General features: G+C 47.2%; 1 protein-coding gene across 1 annotated transcript; it reads left to right on the top strand.

Annotated features, from left to right (window-relative positions):
• Nucleotides 1–3,774: 3,774 nt before the first annotated feature.
• Nucleotides 3,775–25,710, top strand: si:dkey-54n8.4 (coiled-coil domain-containing protein 92). The gene is made up of 4 exons (XM_007900800.1): nucleotides 3,775–3,952; nucleotides 10,383–10,528; nucleotides 21,327–21,374; nucleotides 25,001–25,710. The coding sequence occupies exons 2-4, from the start codon at nucleotides 10,399–10,401 to the stop codon at nucleotides 25,708–25,710; spliced, it is 888 nt and encodes a 295-aa protein (XP_007898991.1). The 5' UTR covers nucleotides 3,775–3,952; nucleotides 10,383–10,398.
• The last annotated feature ends 214 nt before the right edge of the window (nucleotides 25,711–25,924 follow it).

Here is a 25,924-nt window from a genome sequence, read left to right as displayed (position 1 = left end):
ACGGAAAGTTACACAGCAAGTGTGCATGAGAATCTGCCTTTGCGTATCATGTAACTTCTTAACAACAAAGAGCTCAGTCCGTAATTGGCACTGATGCCTTTTTGCCCATTACAGTTGCGAGCTCCGTGCTCAGTCGATGCGATTAACCTGGTTGAGTGACTCCCGAGCCCTTTACTGGAATCATATTAAAAGAGTAAATGTGGAGTTATAAATGTGTTACAGCGAGTGGCAAAGCATTTAGTCATTGACATGCACAATGGTAAGAGCACTTGACAGAGGATAATGAGAATCGGTTAACTGTTTAAAGTTAGTGATCTGACAGATGAGTTCAAATGATATCTCAATCCATTAACTGGATAATAATAATAACGCTTGCATTTGATATGGCGCCTCATCACATCTTCGAGACGCCTCACAGAATATATTATAAAGTGAATTGGCTGTATATATTTTGAGGGCGAAACGCGGCAGCCAATTGCACACAGCTGCGTCCCACAAACAACAACAACAACAACAACAAGATTACATTTTTGTACAGCGCCTCTCACATCGGGAGGAACGTCCCACAAGCAGTCGTGGATTGAGTGACCAAATTATTTTATTTTTTCGGAAGGTATTGTTAGCCCCGGAAAGCGGGTACAGTGCACGATAGAATGGGTTTGGTAGGTGGATTGTGGAATGAAGGGCCTTGATGGGCTGGAAGGCTTTCCTTATGACCTTTATAGGAAATGAGAAGGTGAAAAGCATTTTACTTTATCTTTCAGTCTCTCTGCAGTGACATTAAGGGCACACCAGATGGGGCTATTATTGCTCTGTCCAGGGTTCTGAATTACCCAAACAGAGTTACTCTACTCTTAAAACTTTCCCTCTCGACTTATTCTTTAAAGATTTATACACATATTTTTTATTTCCCAGTTCATCAAGGCAAGCCGGGTCTTCAGATGGATGATTATTAGATAGTGGGCAAACAACGACACCTTTGGAAACTCACTCGCGTGCTGCGCAAATCCTAGTTGTGCTTTCGGGCAAAAAAAAAGTCTAAATCGTTGGTGCCCCATACCCCCAACGGATCGAGTACAAGTTCCTCGTTCTTGCGTTCAAATCCCTGCACAGTCTTGCCGCCAACCCTACCCCTGTGACCTTCTACCACCCCGGCCGCCCCCTCTATTCAGCTTGCTGTATGTCCCCCAGCTCATGCAAAAGGCACTATATAAATGTATATTTGTGGAGTCCCGTAGCCTAATGGTCAGCCCACTTGTCTCCCAGCAAGCGAGAGGGTCCTGGTTCGATTCCCAGGTGGGGCAAAACCTTAGGCAAATTTCCTTACTCCACATTGCCTCTGTTTACCTAGCAGTAAGTAGAAGCTCGATTATTAGTCGATTGGTGGATCGCTTTCTGACGGTAATAATCCCTCAAACGACGACTGTTTGTGGGACACTGCTGTGCGCAATGGGCTGCCAGGTTTCGCCCATAAAACACACAGTCAATCCACTTTACAATATATTCTGTAAAGGGCTTTGAGACGCCTCAATGACTCGATATGGCGCTACGTCAAATGCAAAGGTTATTATTATTATTATTGTAATAAATGTGGGTGTTGTGAGGACACACTTTCTCTGCTTTTTCTGACCACGACACAGACTGAACCCTCATTACTGAACCTCTCCTTGACTTTCCACACGAATAAAGTCAAAAGAACCAATCACCCCCCCCCCCCCTCCCACCCCCCACCCCACCAAACTCCCCCACATAAAACAGCACCACTGAGCCACTAAGGAAAATGCAGCAGGGATTGAGGATATTGATCTAAATGGTAATCTGCTGCATTTAGAAAAAAATCCAACTAAATATAGATTGTCTGCATTTAAGTAAGCCTGAAATAGCTGGGAGATCAATTCACCAACGCAATTTAATGGCGTCTACTTTTAGAGTCGCTTTTAGAGCTCTGAGCACTCATTAGTTACATCGGATGGAAAGGACACGCATGAAGAGGTACGCAAAAAACTACACCTCACGGTAAATCCTTGGCAATGTCCTCCCGACACGATTGGCACTGTATCAAATGCAATGGTTATTATTATTATTATGTTTAGATCAGCGAGTGTGTGTGTGTGTGTGTGTGGGGGGGGCATACTCTGAGTTGTGTGTGTGTGGGGGGAGAGAGGAGGGGACAGGAGTAGATGGAGAGTGAACATTGTCTGAACTAAAAAATACTGTACAAAAATATTTGAACACTGAGCAGCCTTTAAACCAGGCGACGGCCTGAAAGGAATAATCTTTTACTTGGTCACATCAGTGCTAATGCTAATGCTTTCCCTCCCCCTCTCTCTCTCTCTCTCTCCTTCCCCTCTCCCTTCATCTCTCTCCTCTCGTCCCCATTCCCTTCTCTCCATTTAACTCTCCCCCTCCGCTCCCTATCTTTCTTTCGAAACGCTTTGAGACGTCTTGCAGATGTGATAAGGCGCTATGTCAAGTGCGAGGATTATTATTATTATCTCTCTCCCTCTCTCTTCCCCCTCCTCTAACTCTATTCCCCTCTCTCTCCGGCTCTCTCCCCCATTTCTTCCCCACTCGCTCTCTTCTCTATTTCTCTCACCCCTTCTCTCTCATCATCCCGTCTCTCCCTCCCCTCATCCCTTCTCTCTCTCTCCCCTCATCCCTTCTTTCTCTCTCCCCTCATCCCTTCTCTCTCTCTCCCCTCATCCCTTCTCTCTCTCTCTCCCCTCATCCCTTCTCTCTCTCTCCCCTCATCCCTTCTCTCCCTCCCCTCATTCCTTCTCTCTCTCATCTCTTTCTCCCCTCATTCCCTTTCTCTCCCTCTCCTCATTCCTTGTCTCTCTCTCCCATCACCCCTTCTCTCTCTCTCCCCTCATCTCTCCTCCCCCCATATCTCTCTCTCTCTCATTTATCTTATCCTCTCCTTTCCTCCTTTCTCTCTCCCCTCATCTCTCCTCCCCCCAATTTCTTTCTCTCCCTCCCTCATCTATCTTATCCTCTCGCTCTCTCTCTCTCTCTCCTCCCTTCTCTCTCTCTCCCATCATCTCCCTCCCCCCTCCAATCTCTCTCTCTTCATCCTCTCTCTCTCTCTCTCTCTCCCTATCTGTGTCTATCTCTCTGGGATCTGATCTGTTCTTCCGGTCACATTGCCTTGTGTTTATGCGAGTTGGGGAATCAGCTGTTCGGAGGAACATCCTTCATCTCAGCATCTCATCTCTCCTCTCCTCTCTCTCTCCTCATCTCTCTCTCTCCTCATCTCTCCTCTCCTCTCTCTCTCCTCATCTCTCTCCTCATCTCTCCTCTCCTCACCTCTCTCCTCATCTCTCTCCCCTCTCCTCATCTCTCCTCTCTCTCCTCTCCTCATCTCTCCTCTCCTCTCCTCTCTCTCCTCTCTCCTCTCCTCATCTCTCTCCTCTCTCTCTCTCTCTCCTCATCTCCTCCCTTCTCCTCTCCTCCCCTCTCCTCTCCTCTCTCTCCTCTCCCTCTCCTCTCCTCTCCCTCTCCTCTCCTCTCTCTCCTCTCCCCTCTCCCCCTCTCTCTCTCTCTCTCTCTCTCCTCCCCCTCCCCTCTCTCTCCCCCCTCTCCTCTCCTCTCTGGGCTGTAGACCCTCACCACTGGGGACCAGTCGGGAGCCCTGACCCACTGCGGACTGCAAGTGATGGTTAGTGGGCAAATTAATAACAGAGGCTGTGAAAGTCGAGGGGTGAAATAAATTAACGAGGAGGAGGAGGAGGAGGGGGGAGACACTGAGGTTCCCAGGTCCCACCTTCCCAGGCACTGGAGCCCTCTATTTTTCACACAGGACATCGTTCATCTGTGTCTATGTGGCAGCCCGACCTTGTCCTTGGGATATCTTGTGATCCTGGTCACCCCTTCAAGTCCTTTTCCAGGAGAATTCTTCCTTCAAATCGTATTTTCTTAACCCTTTTCTAAACCCTGTGATCCGTTTGTATAGGTGAGTTACCCCACATACAGTATAGTCTGTAAATGTAGATGGATAGACTGACAGATAGACAGTTGACTGTGTTTTTTTTTGCTGGTTTGCAGAAAATAAGAATATTTCTGTTTAAGATGGTTTCAGATTTATGTTTGCTGACACCATGAGTTTGATTATTTTGGTTGCAATGTGTCTGATCTTTGCTGTTTAGTTTATTTTTGTTCATATTATATATGATAATAATATTCTTATAATACAATGATATTGTTATATATATATATATATAATGCAACATTTGTCTGGTTTAGTAAATATACTGCATCCTACATCCTCTCTCTCTCTCTGGTTGATTTAAATTAAAAGAAACGATGCTCCCCCCCCCTCCCCCCCCAAAAAAAAAATTTTTTTCTCTGATCTGCAGCAGAATATTTATTTAAAAGCTCCTGCGTTACTTTAGTTGAGATGCACCGACCATTGCTTTTTCTTCCCCCCCCCCCACCACCCCCACCTCACCTCCCCTATCTCTCTCCCCCCTCTTTCTCCCCCTCTCACTCTCCCCTCTTTCTCCCCTCTCTCACTCTCCTCTCTTTCTCTCCCTATCACTCTCCCCCCTATCACTCTCCCCCCTCTCTCTCTCCACCCCCTCTCACTCCCCCTTCCATCTCCCCCCCCCCCCTCTCCCCCACTCTCTCCCCCTTTCTCTCCCCCTTCCCCCTCTGAAAGATCCATCATCTGCAAACAGATGCTGGAAGCCTCATAACTGGGGACAAGATGTGGCCAAGTCTATCCTGTACTCCAATACACAGGCACTCGATGCAAATCAATTGCCTTTCTAAACCAGACTGGAGACTTTTAAGTGTCTCTATCTCTCTCTTTCTCTCCCTATTCCTATTCTATTGCCTGAGGAGCATCAGTGGATTGAGAGTTTGTAGCTCTAAATGGTGGGGAGAGAGAAAGGGGTGGGGGGGTGACAAGAGAACAGTTGAAGTACAGTAATATATTTCTCAAAACCAGAGAAGTTTGCTCAACAATAACAATAACCTTACGTTTGATGCAGCGCCTTATCAGGTTGGGAGGAGCGTCTCAAAAGGATTTCACTGTAAAGTGTAGTGACTGTGTTTGTAGGCGGGCCCCACAGCCAGTTTGCGAACCCTTTAAGCAACCGTGAATTGAATCACCAATTTTATTTTTACACAAACCCCCCCCCCCCCACTGGAGGATTGTCAGCCTGGGCCCCGGGGGAGAAAGAAAGTCCCTTCTCCTTTCCGAATAGCGCCTCGGGATCTTTTTGACGCCCGCCTGAACGGGCACAACAGACGGGGGGGGGGGAACTGGGTTTAACGTCCCGTCTGATGGACGGCACCTCCAACGATGAAACGCTTCCGACCATCGGGGTCAGGAGTATCAACTCAGACTGAACTCAAAAGTCCTGCCGTGAGGTCAGAGTGCAAACTGAATCCTCTTAACATTTTTCCATAAAGCCAAGGAGTGATCTTTAAGAGATGAAGCACTGAGTATGGATTCCTCAGAGATGTAGGCATCGGTTTCCTGTTGACTGGATAGCTATTGTATCCCATAAATGTAGCGCAGCACAAATAAACACAATGTACGTGGACTGCAAGAACGCTATCAAAAGAATACAAGTGAACTACATCGAAAGGCACTAGGTTTTCACTGGCAGTTCAAGCGTTATTGATTGGACCACTGAAGGGTGAAGCTCTACAGTCTCCTGAACGGAACTGTTTCTGGGGTTACTTCCCTCCTGGACAATGCGCATGTTCACGTCCAGGGGACCTCTCAAATCGCTTCAAGGGGACTCACCCTAAGGTGTGTGACGACTGTGTATTTTGTACGGCGAACCCAACAGTCAAAATTTGCGCACAGCGACGTCTCACAAACAGCCACGCGGCGAACGATCCAATTTTATTTGGGGAATTGTTGGCCAAGAAACTCTTTTTGAACACTAACCCGTAATTCTACCTCAGAATCCTCTTGTGGATTGCCCACATTTCTGTTTTTTTTTGGCATTTGATATGAATCACTACCATACTGTGGTGTAAAGCGTAGTGACTGTGTACTTCATGCGGGCAAATACGAGCGCTAGGGTGTAGTTATCACCTCTGCACATCTCTTCCCTCTCCAACCCTTACCTCGGGTTCAATGGTTCAAACCAGGCCACAGTCACACAAATCGAATCCCAATCCATCCTGGGTAGAAATTAAAGAGAAAGGAATGTCATCCCATGCAACGAGCACATTGACTGACTGACGTCATCAGTGTATAGTTTAGCACCGTAATAAGATTTTTCCTGGTTTCCCAATCCTGCTGCTGCTCTGTCAAGCAGGAGAGCAAATTAGAGGAACATCCTTAGCAGATACATTGGTTGCGGTGGTGGGGGGGGGGGGGGGGGGGTGGGGTGGAGAGAGGCAAAACACTGCAGATGCTGGAAATCTACAATAAAAACAGAAGTCTCTGGGAACACGCAGCAGGTCAGGCAGCATCTACGCAGAGAGGAAAAATAGTTTAACGTTTCAGGTCTGCTGAAAGGTTATCGACCTGAAATGTTAACTCATTTTCCTCTCTCCATAGATGCTGCCTGACCTGCTGTGGGTTCCCATCGACTTCTGTCCTTACATTGGTTAGGAGGTTGTCATTAGTGTTGTGGGTGGTGGAGGGGGAATGACTTTTGCTGGTAGTAAGAAGCTTTCAGTGGTGGGAAGGGTAGGGGGCAGTAGATAGGGTCTCTCGGTAGTTGATGGGAGGTCACGGTGGTGGTGGGAAGGGGGTGGGCAGACTCTCAGTAGTGAAGGGGAAGCTCTCTGTTGGGGAGGGGGGGGATGTTGGTGTTGGGGGTTCAGTGTCAGTGGGAGGGTGGTTGGGGGGGTGGGTTGGAGTCAGTGGAGTCTGACACCATTTCATTAATACTACTCTCAGGCTTTTAAGTGTTATTTTAAAACAGGAGTGATTGTGAGAATAATAATAATAATAATAATAATTCTTCCATTTGATATGGCGCCTTATCACATCGTTGAGACGTCTCAAAGCGCTTCACAGAATATACTGCAAAGTGGAGTGACTGTGTGTTTTGTGGGCATTGAATGATAGGGATGTTGGCTATGATGGTGCATGAGGTTACCCGAGGCCCTGACTTGTACAACTACTGCTGACACTTTGGGCTCAATCAAATGTTGACTTAAATGGATGTTGCAAATTAAAGATCTATTATATTGTCCAGATTTGAAACACTAGCTAATTGGGGAAGTTATGAACTGCCGCTCTCAGCCCCTGGCTCTTGTCTAAGTCTTGTTTTGCACTCGGGTGCATTTGGCTCAGTCAATCTATCGATCACGTAGACTTTCTACAGCTCGTTGCTGGAGTGAGCATCTTTCCAGTAATGGAAAGAATCTTTTGGCAGAAAAAAGCTTTGCCAGGTCTGGGCAAGTTTTGGCTCTAACCTTCAGAGCTTCCTGCTAGTTTATCACAACGAGCGTGTTTCGCCCACAAGATACACAGTCCACCCACTTTACAACAACAAGTTGCACTTATATAGCGCTTTCCACGCAGGGTAGTGGCGGAGCCTGACTCCGAGCCGAGGGGGTGGGGAGGGTGGGAGGGGTGACCGTAAGCGCGGTCGAAAAGGAAGATTTTCAGGCGGGACTTGAAAAAGGGGAGAGTGGTGGCAAGGTGGAGGGATTGGGGTTGAGAGTTTTGAGTGAATCATAGAATCATAGAATTCTACAGCACAAAAAGAGGCCATTCGGCCCCTCGAGTCTGTGCCGGCTCTTTGAATAGAGCAATTAATGTCAATCCCACTTCCCAGCCCTTTCCCCATAACCCTGCAAACCCGTCCTCCTCAAATACCCGTCCACCGCGTTTTTAAAAGTAGCTGAATGCGCGACCTCCAATGATGGAGCGGAGGGCGCGAGGGTCAAGCAGGAAGCAGGATATATCCTGTGAAGCGCTTTGAGATGTCTCAACGACGTGATAAGATGCTGTATCAAATGCAAGGAATATTATTATTATTATTAGAGCGGAATTGTCTCCAGATACACAGTCGCTATGCTCGACAGAAATTGTGTGGGAAGTGCTAGTGAAACATTTTAGTGTTGTACATTGCAGAGCCAAATGAAAAGATCATTATGAGTGGAACGTGGACACATGATGTAGATGTGAGTCAGAAGGTAGTGGGTTCAAGACACAAGTCAGCGCTTGGAACTCATGTAGTCCAGGCTGACACTCCATTGTTGGATGTACTGACCTTCAAATGAAATGTTAGACCAAGGTCCCAGCTCAGGTGGACCCTTGCACTATTCAGAAAGAGAGGGGAGTTTCCCCTTGTGTATTGGCCAACAGCCCCACAGCACCCCCAGCAAAATGGGTCGTTCACTTCACAGCGATTTGCGTGACATTGCGGTGTGCAAATTGGCTGCCGACAAAATCCGCAGTCACTACACTTGACCGCATATCCTGCGAAACGCTTTGAAATGTCCTTCCGATGAAGGGCGTAAATCAAATGAAAGGATTTACTTGTACGTTGACTCTGATGATCCACTACAGATGCGCACTGTGAGGTTTCTGCCCACAGTGCTCTGAAAGGAGGAGTGAGACAGTTGTCTTGATGGGCCGATGTGGGGAAGTTTCGCCACAGTGAAAGTTGAGATGGGGACACGTGCACACGAGCAATCCGCTGCAGCGACACAAATTGGACTCCGGGTGCTTTGTCTCCTCTCATGTAACAGCCAATGCTTTGCCCTCGCATCAGCCAGCAGCGCTCTACTCTTTCCTCTAATGCTATTCGATATTAACAGGATGATCTCAGCTGCGATAATGCTTTATACCGAGAAAGCTTACCACGTAAAGTCAGCAGGTAGGCAGAAATCAACACATGACCACTGATGCACATAGTGCTGAATATGTCCATGGCGTAAGATACAGAGCATTAGGACTTAGTGTCCCGTTGCTGTCCGCTTTGCTCACAGATTACACAGTCGTTACGCTTTACAGTGAATCATGTGAAGCGCTTTCAGACGCTCTTCTGATGTGAAAGGTTTTGTATCAGATACAAGGATTATATTATTTTAGTTCTGGGAGGATGAGGTGAACTGGATTTTCTGAGCCTGAATCTCGGAGTGATATCCGCATTTCTGGAGTTAAAAATGTTTCCCCCTTTGGCTGAAGGCTGTGCGAGCCTTCAGCCATTCTGGCCCCCGCCTTACCCCCTTCCTCGCTCCCTCCGTTCGAAACCTGCCTCAGATCCTTTCAGATTTCAAGATTTCCAGCTTTCCTGGGATGCTTTTCTAATGCTTCAGGACACTAACCCATGTGAAGGGTGCTATATCAATGCACGTTGTTGTTGTTGCTCTCTAGAACTTCCTCCCTTCCTTCCTTCCTTCCTTCCTTCAAAACCTGCCTCAAACTCCATTTATTCAACTGCGCTTTCAACCACAGACTTCCAGGCACACAACACGTTAGTGTGGGATTTGGCTACCGAGTGTTTGACTGCGGCTATTAAGTTGACAATACATTTTCAATCCCTAACTGCCTTCAGGGGGTTGGAAGCACTTTCAATGCAGAGGCGAGAGCAGCGCTTTGATTCTCGGCACAGAATTACAATCCAAGATAATTCTCTAACCTAATAAAAATGCACGAACACTGTTTGATTCAAGTGCTGTTCCCAGTTAAAAATAAATTGCGGTCATTATAAGCGACGAAATAGAAGCGTTGGCAACCTACTCTGCCAACCTTTTACTCTGCTCCTGTTGGCTGTGCTGGCCTTCAACCGTGCTGCACCCCCCCCCCCCCCACCTCTGGAACTCCATCCCACAGTCTCTGTGCCTCACCCCCTCCCTGCCTCCCTTTGTTCAAAATCTGCCTTAAAACCATTTCAGATTTCATTTCAGCTTTTCTGGTTTTAATTTTGCTTTTCTAGCATTTTTTTTTAATGCAAAAGAATTAACATGTGGTGGTGGGGGCGGGCGGGGGGGGGGGGGTGGTTGAGGTATGTGGGGAGGGGTGGGTGAGAGAGAAAACCCCAATGGTGTAATACGGGCTGGTCTAACCTTTTGGTTGTTGAGTAGCAGATGCCCTATTTGAGAAAGGTCAAAGGGGCCCATAAGCGATATTTAAGAGGCACAACGTATCATTTACGAGTTATGGAGGGAGCCAAGTGGGTGGGGTGGGGTGGGGTGGGTGGGGAGGTGGGGTGGGGGGTGGGAGGTGGGGTGGGGTTGCCTGGATGAAATCAACCAGTGGGGAGAAAGTTAGAAGTTATGGGATGCACTAAACAAAAATAGTAGGTTAACATGAAGGACTCTTCCCAGCCCCGATGAGGACTTTATTGCGTGAGAGAATGTGAGCTGCAGCCCTCCGGGTCTCTGAATGTCTGACTTACGCTCTGTAACCTTGTCTCTCCTGTTTGTTGATCCGTGCTTCCCCTCTGGGATCGAAGCGTTCGTTCCGTGACCATGGAGACCTCCCCTCTGGACCGGCAACTGCAGAGCGTCCAGAGAAACATCACCTTCTTAAAAGGAGAGCATGTAGACTTGCTTCATGGGCTACACATGGAGATCCTTCAACTGCAAAAACGCTGCACAGGTCAGTCAGTCAATTAGTCGGTCACACTCTTACTCCCTCCCTCCGCCTCGCTCCTTCCTTTCCCATCTTCAGATGGCGCCTGAACACCTTCCCCTTCGACTGTGCCTACGGTCACCTCCCCTCCCCACGACTTTCAATTCCTGGCTGTTTTGGGAGACAGAAATAGCACTGGCAAAATACGTCTTGCGGCCAACCGGAAGTCAATGCCCCTGTGAGTCTGTGTCTAAACCGCATTTAGCAGAGGGTTTGCTGCACGGAGATGGATACCCCAGATTCACACGTCCTACTTTAACGCACCTTCTGCTGTCAACGGGGCCCCGATTGTCTCCCAATTGTTTTCAGCCCAAATATGCAATGCCCCGCAGAGCGACACTCCGCGGTGGTCCGTGGCAGCAGTGGGCGGACGATAGAAACACACGACGTAGCTCGAAGAGGATGCATTCTGCACATCCGTGTGTCTGCGCGCGTTACGCCTGGAGGGGAATGTGTGGAGGTGGGGAGGAAGCATTCAGACCTAATCCACCCGGCGTCGTTTCAGACCACGCACAGTTGGACTTTGGTGGTGCCCTTCCTTCTCCCGGTCGTAACGATTTCACTCCCGACTGCAGTCGTGCCCCTCCTTTCGCCCGCGCACTTCAAGCGGGAAGCCCGTTTAAAAACAACACGAACATCACTTACACCAAACCACAACAAATTTCATTTATACAGCACCTGGTAAGGTTTCAGGATCTTAAACTCGATCTTTCAGTGGCAGCAGGGAACAGATAACCTTTTAGATCTTGCAAACGTTCTCTCTCTCTCTCCCCCCCCCACTCCCCGCCAGGCAGTGTTGTAAAGGCAGCCTGCCATCCAGTAATACTCCTGGACATTTATGATATTGCTTTCCATAAGCCCTTTCCAATGCCGTCGACAATCAGGTCAACAGCAGAATTGCTGAAGGAGATTCCCAGCCTCGCTGGGCTGGCAAAGACTGAGGGTCCTGACAATCACCGCACTTCTGCTCTCAGACGCTCAACCTCAGTAAATCACAATATATGATTAACCAGGGTAGAGGCGAAGCAAACTGGCTGCCACTTTCCCCTACAAAACGCAGTCACTCCACTTTACATAGGAACAGGAGTAGGCCATTCAACCCCTCGAGTCTGTTCCACCATTCTTTGGCTGATCTGTATCTCAGCTCCATTTACCCACCTTTGCCCCGTGCACCTTGATACCTTTACCTAACAAAAATCTATCGGCCTCGGACATGAAAATTTTAATTGATTATGCAATATGCAATAAATCCTGCGAAGCACTTTGAGACGTCCTCTCGATGTGAAAGGCGCCACTTACAAACATAAGGATTACTGTTGTTTGATACTGTGTTCGTTGTAGTTTTAACCCTGTTGCACTCTTTGCCTGGCTCAGTTGGTAGCACTCTTGCCTTGGAGTCAGAAGGTTCAAGCTCCAACCTCGGACTCGGAACTCACATAGTCCAGGCTGACGCTCCAGTGCCTTCTTAGGAGAGTGCTGCGCTGTTGGAGGTGCTGTACTTCGGATGAGACGTTTTAAATCGAGTCCCTCTCACCTGTTCAGGTGTCCGAAAAAGATTCCACGGCACTATTCGAAAAGCGAAGGGAGTTTCTTACAGCGTTCTGACCCACAGCCCTTCAGATATAATTGATCACTTGCTCCGTGGCTGTTTGTGGGGCACTGCTGTGCGCAAATTGGCTGCCACGTTCGCCCACAAAATACACGGTCACGACACTTCGCGGTAAAATCCTGCGAAGCGCTTTGAGACGCGATATCAAAATGCAAGGGTTATTATTTTTATTATTCACCACGGCCAAAACCGAAACCAAACCTGGTTTCCCGTTGATTTAGATCTCGCTCCGTCAAAATCCTGGTCCTCTCTTTAACATGTCTCTTTACCAACCTCACACGGGCCGTTATTACTGTTCGGTTCACAGCGCATCCACCATCATCAATCTGAAGTGCCTTTAACGATAAGGGAGACAGCGGCAGAACAAACAATGATGTTATTATGATCTCATCGAACCTCCCAACGCCTTATCCCAGCTAAAAAGATGTCATTACCGGGCACCAGGCCAAGAATACTCTCTGTCCAATTGGCCAGCCGTTAATCACTCATATCGATCGCTCAGCTTTCCAGCAGCGTCCTGTTGTTGAACACTGAAACCAGATTAACTGCTCACTGAAGCCTGAGTCCATTCCCAGGCAGCTGGCTTGCACAAATTTAAAGGTTGTTGTTCCAAACCCCCGTCCCCACCACCACCTCCCCACCCCACCACTGAAAACAGGGACAGCATCCCTGGTTCAACTTTACATCGTTAGATCTCAGCCAACACTGAGGGATATCTGAAATGTTAAACTATCGCAGGAGAACTTTAATAATAATAAACCTTGCATTTGATATAGCGCCTTATCACGCCTTCGAGACGTCTCAAAGCGCTTCACATGATACACTGTAAAGTGTAGTGACTATTTTTTGTGGATATAAAATATATAATAAATAATACTTATTTGGTCCTGTAGGGTAGTGGTTAGTGCATTCGCCTCGTCAAGCGAGAGGATCCAAGTCCAATTCCCAGACGAGGCAAAACCTTAGGAAAGTTTCCTTACTCCACTCGCATCTGTAAGTAGGAACTCGGATGTCAGTCGATTGGCAGATCGCTCTCCGGGGGTAATAAGCCCTCTCTGCCCCCCAAACAAATGTTGGTTCCCTCACTCCATGACTGTTAGTGGGATACTGTTGTGCAACATTGGCTGCCACATTTCGCCCACAAAATACACAGCAGTATATTCTGTGAAGCGCTTTTGAGAGTCTCAGCGATGTGATAAGGCGCTGTATCAAATGTAAGAATTATTAATATTATTATTACTTACTTATGCAGTTGCACCTTTCACAACAGGAGGACATCTCAAAGTGCTACACAAGATTTACTGTAAAGTGCAGTAACTGTATTTCACAGACGGGACACACACACGGTATATATAAGCCACCTCCCAATAAGCATAGCAAAAGCAAACACTGATTGCGTGTTTGACATTGAGGAGGAGAATCAGTAAAGAGAAAGCAGTCGGCCTCTCTTGGAGAAAGAGTGAAGTGTGATTAACAGCACACAGCCCCAGAAATATTTTCCCAAAAGTGCTCAGAGAGGCGAGGTGTAAAGAGACAGAATTCCGAACCCACTCCACCAGGCACGAGTTTCACAACAACCACGACAACAAAATTTACATTTGTATAGTGCCTTTCGCGTCGGGAGGACGTCCCAAGGCGCTGCCCTTCTGCCTCCGAAGAATTGTCCCTGAAGTGAGAGGCTGCGTCCTAACCAACACGATTATGAAAAGTGGCTATGTTTACAATCTGAGCACACAGGCACTAAATAATCTATAGTCTCCAGCAAAATATAATACTGGGCTTTCAAAGACACTGAATTCTCAAGGTAGAAATGAGGTCTAGTGTAACTTCAATACATGGCAGAAGGTCAGTCCATTGCCAGTAAGCTATTGACTGAAACTGAGTACGTACAGGAATACAGCTGACAGACTGAGATAATGCTGAACCGATGTGTTGGCAATGAACAGCATGCACTCTACTCTCACAAAGCTCCCAATGAGGAGATCTAGACGCACAAAGAGGCTCTATTGGAAGAGGGAACTGTGTCTTGGCCGAAGATGCTCCAGGTAAAAATCGGTCATTCGGCTGTTTGTGGGGCAAATTGGCCGCAAATGCACAGTCACCGCACTTTACGGGGATACTTTTACGAAGACGTTCACCATTATAGGCGCTGAATCAAAGACAAGGATTTTAATTAATGCAAGGCAGGGCTGTTAGGCCGAGTGCGTCCGGATTACAGTTGGCTCCGTGTTCGTGTATACCTGCTGATCATTGAACACAAACAAAAAAGTAACGCTACTAATAATAATCCTTGCATTTGATACGGCGCCCTTTCACGTCTTCGAGATGTCTCAAAGCGCTTCACAGGATACACTGTAAAGTGGATTGACCGTGTATTTGGTGGGCGAAAATCCCAAATGATTTCAAACTCCACCCCCCATCTCACCCCTACCACACTATGAGGAATCCAGTTGTCTGAGTCACTCTTGTATCTCCTGAACGTGTGATGCTAATTTTGCATTAAAGTCAGTGCAGTTCCCACACAACTGCAGGCACATAAGCCTCCCACACTCATCACCCTGATGCCTTGATTCACATCTCCGCAGGGGCTCTCACCATCACACAAACATCCAGCCTCCTGAGCCCAGGCCTCCACAAGCTCAAGCCTACCTGCCTTCCCTCCGCTCTCTCTTCAGGTGTTATAATAATATGATAATAATCCTTGAGAAGTACATAAAGAGCAGGGTGTGTGATAAATACCACAACGGGTGAAGGAACCAATAGCCCGAACACAATGGATGAATAATCTAATAGAAAGAGAAAGGAAAAGGCCAAAAAAAATCCCTCACTACATTTATGTTCTGGAATGACATGTTGCTGTAGTGATATGGCTGTAGAACGTGGTTGAATACAGTCACTTGGCTTACGCAAGGGTCAGAAAGGGACAATAAGATGCCCAAAGAGATAGACTTCAAATATATTATGTTTGCCGGCAGTAGAGAGAGAGGAGGGGGTGAGTGTGTCAGCTTGGCTAAGTTGCTTGCGCTCCTGCCTCAGGTCAGAAGATTGTGGGTTCAGTCTTGGGATATAATGGGAACTTTGAGCTTACTGTCTAGGCTAACACTCCAGCCCAGTGTTCGGAGGAGTTGCGAGGGTGGTTGGGTAGTGCTGTATCATCAGAAGTGCAGTCTTTGGGTTGAGATACTAATCGGCCTGTTCAGGTGGACGTTAAAGATCCAGGACGTTAAAGGCGCTAATCTGATACACAAGTGGGGGTTTCTTCCAGTATCCTGGCCAACAATCCCCCAGATAAATCAATGATTCAGTTTGTGGAACATTGCTGTGTGCAAATTGGCTTCCACGTTCGCCTATAGACACAGTCATTATTTTTTTTCACAAAGGATTCTGCCAATTCACTCGACATATATTCTGTGAAGCGCTGTGAGACGTCTCGAAGACTTGATGAGGCGCTATATCCAATGCAAGGATTATTATGATTATTATTATTATTGAGCTTGAAGTGTAGCAAACTGGCAATTCCGGTTGATTGTAGTTCACAGAAGCCCTGATGAAGCAGAACATGTTTTGGCCAACGAACCATGACGTTCCCTGTATTTATAATTGCATTGTTGCCTCATTCAGCTGTGGGAAAGCTCAGTGGCTTCATTACTATGGTGATGTCAGTCATATGACCGAGAGCCTGAAAATTATCCTCAATTAAGCAGTTGAGCTTCAGTGATGATACCCCTGTGATTTAATCCTGAATTAAAATCAGAGTGGATGGGAGGGAGCCTCACCGCACAGCATTTAGTATTTAGCAAAATATAATGCAAAGATGGTGCAGTACAGCACAGTTCAGTTAATGGTGGCTGGCAAGCAATCATTTGTCATCAGAGCATGTGTCCTTGCTCAAAACTTCTATGTTAATGTACAAGTATTTGGACATAGTGTCTCACACACGTGATAGTCAAAAGGACTGGTATCAAGGTGGGTTTTGAAGGTGCAAATCAATGACAAGACATGATTATTTCTCACTAACCCTGACTTGAACCCAAACCTTTACTCCTAAACCCCCAAACCTTAATCGCTAACCCTTAAACCTTAACCCACACTAACACCTAAGTCCGAGCCTTAACCAAATCCATAACCCCTACAGCCCAACATTGACCTCCTAAACCCTAACCCTTAACCTTCACCCAAACCCCGAATCCACATGTTACCCCACTTATTTGAAGGGACACTCGAGGTCTTGTGAGGAGCAAAGCAAAGCCGCACATTATGTCCGGGCTGTCAGCTTAAGAATATTATCTAATATTATCCACGAGATGGAAATGGGATCATACGTATGCATGACCTGTAGGAAATTACTCATTACTTTAAAGCCTTCCACAAGAAGAATTATACTAATCAGAACATACTCCAAATGGGCTGCGGGTTGCCAGCCAGCCAGCGTTTAGATGAAACATTCGTGTTGAAACTTCAAACGGAACGTATAAACCATTTGGCCATAATAAGGTGAATGTCAATGTGGGGTAAGAGCAGTGAGGTGGTCACTCAGGCAAAACAAGCAGCTAATCTGCCCCCAGCTGTCTGCTTATCCAAGCAGCAATCATCTTAGGAACATAGAAACAGTTTCTCGAGCCTGTTTCTGCCATTCTATGAGATCATGGCTGATTTCTACCTCAAGTCCAATTGCCCGCCCTTGCCCCGTATCCCTTAATACCCTGACCTGACAAATATCTATACAATACAGTACAAAGTTACGTCCATTTAGCGCCTTTCACGTCAGGAGGACGTCTCAAGGCGCTGGACAGTCAGGGATTGGGACGTCAGTCTGTCCACCTCGGTCTCGAAAATGTGAATGCATCCAGCCATAATCCACATGCCTTTGGGTGAGAGAGCTCCACACTACCCAAGAGAGGTTCACACCCACAGACAAGGGGCCTCGGGTTCAACGTCTCATCTGATGGATGGCGCTGACATCCTTTTTTGTGCAGCTCTTGAGGGCTCCATGGGACTGTGATTGAGGAGGGGCTGGAGCAGGGCATGGGCAGGTGACTGGAGAGCTGGCAGGCCTGATGTTTGAACGCTGCGTGTGGGAGTTGTTCTGTCACCACCGAGCAGGGATGAGCAGAGAGTACCTGGATGGTCTCAGAGCTCGGTACTATTATTTTCTGCCGCAGCAAATAAAGCAGGAGCGAATTGGAATAAAAATTGGGGGAAAATGATTAGATTTTATTGATTGGAATCCCAACTCCTGCCGCCACGACAGCCCCCAGTAAACAGTGTGACAAGTAGCGACAAGTACAGTTGCTTCTCTGGGTTAGTCTGGGCTCTGCTGCTTCTCACAAACCCAGACACTCATCCCAGCTCTCAGGTGTCAGCTTGCGTTAGGCGTCTGGCTGCAGGAGAAAGACCTTCCTTTTTGATCGTGCTTACGGTCACCTCCACCCTCCCTCTTCCCTGCCCCCCTCCCTCCCCCCGCCGACTCGAGGTCAGACTCCGCCGCGTCAAGCCCTCCAGGACGCTACCCCACGTGAAGGGTGCTATATAAATGCAAGTTGTTGTTGTGGGAGCAGTAAAAGGCCCTCGGATGACAGGACTGATAATGAAGTGTTGACACTCAGTATCTGGGGCACCTTCATGTTTAATAAATCTGGTTGTTTCGGGAGGAGGGTGAAAAAGAACGTCTTACACTTCCCCGGCTGAATCTTTTCGGCTAACACAGGCCCCAAACTCCATCGCCCTCAGCCCGTGAGACCGTTTTGACTCAGGGTTTAAGACGGTGCAGAAATTGGGCAAAATTCATAAATTCAGGCTAAACCTGGATGCTCTTTATCTGCAGTTCTTAAAAAGGTGCTACTGAGAGCCAGAGCTCAGATACGCAGCTATATTATATATTTTTTATATTATTATACATTATAACATGTAATATGATAATTTATAATGTAATATAATATATATATAATATATTATAGAGGACACGAAAGGCCAGAGACTGTGTGGGTGTGCTTGCCTTGTGGTTATAAATCAATACATTTCACCTATTAAATTGAAAATCCTTACATTTGATTCAGCGCCTCATCACGTCTTCAGGACGTCTCAAAGCGCTTCGCAGAATATACGGTAAAGTGAATCGAATGTACATTTTGTGGGCGAAACGGGGCAGCCAATTGCGCACAGCCGCGTCCCACAAACAGCCGTGGATTGAGTGACCACTTTTTTTTTATTTTTTATTATTTGGAAGGGATTATCACCCCCGGAAAAGTGATCCCCCAATCGACTAACAACCAGGTTCCTACCTATTGCTAGGTAAACAGAGGTGAAATAAGGGACAATACGTCAGTGGGCTGAGCTCAGAGAGAGAGAATCAGAGACCGCTTGATCCATCAAAGCTTTCTCACTGCCCCCAGGGACCTGCTTACAGAGCAGCAGCCACTCTGTCTGCTGTGGTACGTTTGACTCTCAGCTCTCGCTGTATTAGGTTCTCAGCGAGTATAATATTTTAAGTCCCATCCTCTATCTGGTTAGTGGGGATGAAGAAGGGCGGAGGGGTGGGAGGGTAGTGAGAGGAGAAGAATGGGAGGAGACAAGATGCAGAATGTTCTGAAACGACCCGTCATTTCAATCGTAACTTTTCAGCCTAATGCCAGACCCGGAACCTGGTCTTTTTATGAACTGCGGAAAACCAGCTTCTCAAACGGAGGCAGGCTGGACTTCGGAATTTTCCCAAATCCTGCACAACCTGAATCTAAGACCTTGGCGTTAAAGCTAAAATTGGAATTTCAGTCCCTTCCTAACCACACCCCCCACCGCCTTCTGACTCGAGGAGGGCCTCAGTTAGACCATTTGACTTTTGGTCTAAGGACGTCACAACAAGTTTATTTAATTGGGACATTTTCAGTTCATAAAAAGACGAGGTCCTGGGTCTGGCTTTGGAGTCAAGCAGCTCAGTGGTTGGAGCACTCACCTCGCAAGCGAAACGACTTGGGCTTGATTCCCGGGCAGGGCGAAATGTTAGGCAAGTTTCCTTCCCCCACATACCTCTGTTTATCTAGCAGTAAGTAGGAATCCGATTGTTAGGCGATTGGCAGATCACTTTTCCGGGGGTAATAATCCCTTATAAAATAAGAATAATTAGGTCACTCAATCCACGACTGTTTGTGGGGACGCTGCTGTGCGCAATTGGCTGCCTCATTTCGCCCACAAAATATACAGTCGATTCACTTTACAGTATATGCTGTGAAGCTCTTTGAGATGTCTAGAAGACATGATATGGCGTTATATCAAAAGCAAGGATTATTATTATAATTATTATTATTATATCCCGGCTCCTCTCGTACCTGTTGGATTTTCAGTGTAATTCCCACTGGACACAGCCTCGATGAACCAGTGAATGCCTCTCTGAGCCATTTGAGTGATTTGTTGGACCAGGAACAGTGTCAGCAACACTTGAACTAAATCACTTGGGTCACGAAAGAAGTTAATTAAAATGCAATATGTTGCAAGGCCTTTTTTTTTCAAAAGCAGAAGCATTTTTTTTGCCCACAAAATGCGCACAGAGTCAATCCATGCCACAATTATCCTTTGAAGCCGTTTTGGGATGTCCTCCCGATGTGAAAGGCGCTTTATATATTATTATACTGTAACCACAACAAGGCGCTGGACAGTTAAGAAATTTGCACCTATAAATAATTTTAATAATAATCCTTGGGTTTGGTGTAACACCTTATCGCGTCGGAAGTGGATCTCAAAGAGCCTTACAGGATTTACTGTGAAATTAAGTGACTGTGTATTTGTCAGGAAAAGCAGCAGCACAATTATTATCAGTATTGCGGTCACTAAAACTAAGTGACATTCTGGACCTCCGACTTTTTCCACGAGTCTGCACTCTGGGGTTTGTCTTTCTCGGTGGCGGGAGTGACGGGAGTTTCTGCGTGGGTGGATTGGATGTGTTGAGGCTGCAGAACCCTTGTGGCTGGTTGAATAACAGCCCTTTAAACCCCCCCCCTCCCACTGTGCCACAGCTGTCAGTGTGTTTAGGCTCCTCCCTGCTGCCCTCAGCACATGGCTTTGTGTCTGATGATAACTCGGCAGGAATTATCTTGCAGGGTGATGTCTCGCCAACTGCTCGGTCTCATCGCATGGGTGGGGTGGGGGGTGGGGGGAGGGGGGGGAAGCCACGAGACGCTACCGAATTAAACAACATCCACAAGATCCGGCAGCACAGAGAGAAATGTGGGTTAATGCTGCCATGGGGCATCTATTCCAACCTAAATATAGTCTCGCCTCTGCCAATGTTTGAACTTTCAATGCATTGCACTGAAGTACTGCAGAGAATTGCCGGCGGGAGATACAATTCTCCTCCCCTCCCCCCCCACCTCCGTGCAACACGTGCAGAAACCCATCAAAATGAAGGCTGAATTTAATAATAATAATGATGATGATCCTTGCATTTGATACAGCGCCTTATAACGTCTTCGAGACGTCTCAAAGCGCTTCACGGAATACACTGTAAAGTGAATTGACTGTGTTTTGTGCTAAAGGGTATTTCAACCAGACCGAGAGTTCCACATACACATGCCACCTTAGCTACGCATGGAAATTTTCCTGCGTCTGGAAGTGGAAATGAGCGCTCTCTCCTCAGAGATGCACCCAACTTACCCAATTCCCTGCCTCAATCCCCACCCCCCTCCAACGTCCCCATTCCCTCACCCCCATCTTGCCCATCTTCCTGGATGGCCTACTCCTGTTTCTACATTTGTTAGGTCAAGATATCAAGGGATATGGGGCAAGGGCCCATTGGAGTTGGAGGGTAATTGGAGTTGAGGCACAGATCAGCCATGATCTTTTCGAATGGTGGAACAGGCTCGAGGGGCTGAATGGCCTACTTCTGTTTCGATGTTTCTGCATTTCTTTTCGGTTGCACCTGAAGACTTCCTCTTCGACCGTACTTATGGTCACCTCCCCTCCCTCCCTGGCTCGGCATCAAGCCACAACACCATTAAGCGCTTCGAGTCGCTATACCACGTGAAAGGCACCATATGAATGCAAGTCATTGTTGTTGTAATTCCTCCCTTTAACGTGGACCCAAATGGTCTTCTCTGCTGTGTCTACCAGGGTGAGCTAACACTGACGACCACTGTACTGAGATATGCCGTTGCCCCTATTTTACAGAGCTGACGTACGAACTCGCCCTCAAGCCACCGAAAAGCGATCAGTCAGGTAAGGAACATTCCTCCTTCCCAGTACACAGTCCACCTGTCCAAGTGGCTTCCACCAAGCTTTCATGACCAGAGACATCGTCAAAGAAACGGTTTGTAGGACAGCACTCGAAAGTAGTCAGTCAATAATCAGAGAAGCGTAAGGTGGCACTGTAGAGGGGAAAATATTTCACCCAGCTCTTCAGAAATTGGCTTTAAAAACTTACATTTTTTCACCCACAAAACACAGTCAATTCACTTTACAGTGTATTCCGTGAAGCGCTTTGAGACGCCTCGAAGACGTGATAAGGCGCTGCATCAGAATCAAGGATCATTAATTATTATTACTATTATTAAATGCAGCCTTAATTTTGAAGATGGTTTTCAGCTTTGAAGTTCCTTTGAAGCGCAGCAAAAAAACAAACTTCGAAGTTAATGAGAATAATAATAATCCAAACACACTTCGAAGTTATGACCGATATGAACAATTTGCTGCTCTCGTGAGGATGATGTAAGTTCCCATTTTAAAGTAATGAAAAGTCCAATGCAATCAATAATTATGAAAAATACACTGCTCTGAAGGATTCCACCCAATTAGTGGGAAAGTGAATCATCCATTACAATGTCCAGGATAGATCTGGTTGGGTTGGATTGGAAATCCTTATATATCAACACAAAATAGAATCCAAATTGTAAGTTACAACAACCATCCTGGTGCTGTGCTTCTGGGAGTTATTTATCTATAATAATCCCTTAATACTACTACTACTATTAATAATAATTTGGTCAATCAATTCACGACTATTTGTGGGACGGTGCTGTGCGCAATTGGCTGCTGCGTTTCGCCCACAAATTATGCAGTCAATTCACTTTACAGTGTATTCTGTGAAGCGCTTTGAGACGTCTCGAAGACGCGAACAGGCGAGATATCAAATGCAAGGTTTATTATTATTAAATAAACAACACTAGTGTTTATACCCCACACAAGCCTCCACCCCTCCATATCCCTTACCCAGATCTCTCTATTCCGTTCTCCCTCAAAAATGCACCAAGTTTCCTCTTAATGTTTTTTTGCTTCAACCACAATTTACGTCCATGAGAAACAAAGCCTAAACCAAATCTTTTCGGCATTTGAAAATCTTCCTCTTGCTTGTCTCAAAGTGTAGTGACTGTGTATCTCGTAGGTGAACGTGGCAGCCATTTTGTGCACAGCCAGAAAGTGAATGACCGATATCGTTGGGGGATTGTTAGCCAGGACACCAGGAGAAAATCTCTTATCCTTCAGAATACTGCCTCAAAATCTTTAACCTCCAGGCAGACGGTACCCAGGTTTAACGTCTCACCCCAAGGACGGCACCTGCTATAGTGCAGCACATCCCCGGAACTGTGTGTGTGTGTGTGTGAGTTCCAATAAAATCCCCACGTGAGGCTCGAACCCACAACTTTCTCACTCAGAAGAGAGAGTGCGACCTACCAACTGAGCGAGGCTGACTGATACCTGCGTTCTAATTCTCACAGCTACCGTTACACTGAAACGAGATGCTATCCAGAGCCCAAATTACAATCAACGTGTAAAACAATGTGTCAGTACAGTACAGATAAATAAGGACAGCGTCTCATTTTACAGCCACTTCGTTGTTTTCTTGGTAACCTAAACCCAAAACGTGGAAATTATAGGCTCCAGAAATTTGTATTTGAAGGTCACGTTGCCTGTTTGGCTGGGAGCCATTTGCGGGAACCTTCTCTGACCTTCAGTTGGAAAAGCTGAGGTTTCATTACATGATATGATTGTTAAATCCCAGTTTAGAGATCACCTTCCCGGATTAGCCAGGATCTGAAGATGATGCACAATCTCTAGCTCTCAGGTTTCAGCAATATTCATCCCGTACCACTGGCCTGTCAGTGGATCGTATTTGGGAGATCTTGCAAAGGCAGATCATCCAGGTAAACGCCAGGCCAACAAGTCTGCAGATAAAGTGTCTCAGATAAAAAAAAAAATTGTGTTTCACCCACAAAATAGTCATTATATTGAATATGCATCGCTCTGTTTCTGTGTGTCTGACTACATGCAGCCAGCATCTAACTCACTGTCCGTTTATCAGGCAACTCTAGTCACGCCTGCTGAGAAAACTGCAGAGTGTTTCGCTTTCCATTCAACTATTTTGGTTTTATTGTGTTTAGGGGACTGTGAGCTGCAGTGCCTGGAGTTTGCATAATAAATCTATAAGCAGAGCATTATACGTTGGCCTACAAAATACACCGTCGCTACACTTTACAGTAAATCCTACCCTATCAGTCCGATGTGAAAGGCGCTGTATCAAATGCAAGCATTCTTTATTCACCATGTGTTTATTTATTATACATGCGCAGTTTGTAAACGGAATATAAAGTGATTAATAATACTGTGCGAAAATTTTCTTCGAGTCGTCAAACCAAACTGAATGGTCAGTCCTTAAAGAGTCCAGGAAAGGAGCTCGGGTGAATAGCAGCAACCAGGTGAGATCAGGCCTGGGTTTCAACAACAACTTACATTCATATAGCACCACTCGTGCAGAGTAGCGTCTCGTAGCGCTGGCCCGTGGCGGAGCACGACACCGAGCCAGCGAGCTTATAATAAATAATAATCGTTGCATTTGATGCAGCGGCTTATCGCGTCTTCGAGACGTCTCAAAGCGCTTCGCAGAATATACCGTAAAGTGAATTGACTGTAATAATTTGCGGGCGAAACGCGGCAGCCGATGGCGCACAGCGGCGTCCCCACAAACAGTGGTGGATTGAAGTGACCAATTTATTATTGCTGCTTTTTCTTGAGGGATTATTATCAGGCCCGTGGGGTAAGGAAACTTGGGTCACCCTGGCCAGGAATCGAACCCAGGTCTCTCGCGTGTGAGGCGAGTGCTCTAACCACTGAGCTACAGGACTGCTAACCTGGAGCAACGGGAGGATCGAGGCAGGCAAGGAAAGTTCTGGGGAAATAGTAGAGCAAGGAACAGAGCTGACATTCAGATAAAGACGGCATTTATGAATTATTCATCGTTCCGCGTGATCGGACTTTTAAATGAGACTGAGAAAGTGAACTCGGGGACAGTACTTTCAGGGAATGTGCCAAGGCAGCAAAACAAGAGGACACAGGGTCAAGGTTCCAGAGGGTGGCAGCAAAAAGGGTGAATGCCCTCCCCCCAGACTGCCGACGGTGGGGCTGGCAGTGCGGGGGAATGTGAAGCAGGCCAGTGCCCACCGAGCGGAGGGAGCGGGCAGGTTGATCCGGCTTTGGAAGGCCACAGAGGCAAAGTGTTCAACTGAATTTAACTGCGGAATCCTGTAGCTCAGTGTTTGGAGCACCGGCCTCACAAGCGAGAGACCTGGGTTCGATTCCGCGGCAGGACGAAACCTTGGGTTAGTCGATTGGCAGATGGCTTTTCCGGGGGTGATAAGTCCTTCAAAAAAAATGAATTGGTCCCTTCTATCCAAGACTGTTTGTGGGGACGCTGCTGTGCGTAATTGGCTGCCGCATTTCACCCACAAAATATACAGTCAATTCACTTTACAGTGTATCCTGTGAAGTGCTTTGAGAAGTCTCGAAGACGTGATAAGGGGCTGTATCAAATACAAGGATTATTATTATTATTTATTATTGTCTCTTTGTAGACCCCGCAGAGTGGGAGGTGAACTGCGAGCCCCTTGAGGCGAAGATCAGCGAGAAGGAGCTGGAGAACTCGGCCTTGCGGAGGGAACTGTACCACAAGGAGGCACTGATCAGCGCGCTGGAGGACAGCATGAGGAAGAGGGAGAGGATGTTCCTGGAGGAACTGAAGAAGAGAAGTCACAGGGTGACTGTGCTGAGCTCCGAGCTGCAGAAACAGTCCGACACGGCGGCTTCTCTCTCGTTCCAGCTGCGCAGCGCGAAACAGAGACTCAGCAGCTCGCGGGCCAGCAGCCAGCCCAGAGACAAGCCCCCCGTGTGGGACAGACCCCTGCCCACCTCCCCAGTCTATGTGGCCGTCTCGCAGAAGAGGAGCTGCAAGTCGCACTCGCGGAAGAGCGAGCTGGGCTGCGCCGACAGAGCTGCGGGGAGGGAAACCGGACGGCAAAGGAGAGACGTGTGCTGGGATGAACTGGACCCAATGCCAGATCCTGAGCTGTTCCTGCAGGCGAGGTGGCGATATGGGCAACAACAACAACAACAACAACAACAGACCAGCGCTCGTGAGCCCAGACTTGGCCTCTCTGCCCTGGGCTCCTCTTACCAGACGCCCAGAACTGTACCAGCACTCCTCACCACCACCACCGACACCGCCACATCACCTCTGACCGAGACGGAGATCCCCCTCACCGACGAGGAGGCCGATAAAGATTAACCGTAATAATTAAACTCGCATTTGATATTTGCACCTTATCACCCTCCAACCAGATGGCTCAAAGGAGTCACCCAACAACGAGTTTGGGACAAAAAAAAAGTTTGCCTCTCTCTCTACCCCCAACCAAGGTTTTCAAGGTCAGCGGAATGCTCCTTCTTCCCCGTTGGGTTTCTGTGTCAGTAAACTTCCTTCCTCCCCCTCTCTCATTCCCCAC

Source organism: Callorhinchus milii, unplaced genomic scaffold (genome assembly GCF_018977255.1).
Source record: "Callorhinchus milii isolate IMCB2004 unplaced genomic scaffold, IMCB_Cmil_1.0 Scaffold10, whole genome shotgun sequence".
Lineage (NCBI taxonomy): Eukaryota > Metazoa > Chordata > Chondrichthyes > Chimaeriformes > Callorhinchidae > Callorhinchus > Callorhinchus milii.
The sequence above is the reverse complement of the archived record's forward strand: the minus strand, read 5'-3'. Positions and strand labels throughout refer to the sequence as shown.

What these genes read in the sequence shown, in the direction of transcription:
- si:dkey-54n8.4 (XM_007900800.1), top strand. Translation starts at nt 10,399, where the DNA reads ATGGAGACCTCCCCTCTGGACCGGCAACTGCAGAGCGTCCAGAGAAAC. An exon ending in ACTGCAAAAACGCTGCACAG is followed by an intron (nt 10,529 to 21,326) that starts GTCAGTCAGTCA and finishes CCTATTTTACAG; the next exon opens with AGCTGACGTACGAACTCGCC. An exon ending in ACCGAAAAGCGATCAGTCAG is followed by an intron (nt 21,375 to 25,000) that starts GTAAGGAACATT and finishes GTCTCTTTGTAG; the next exon opens with ACCCCGCAGAGTGGGAGGTG.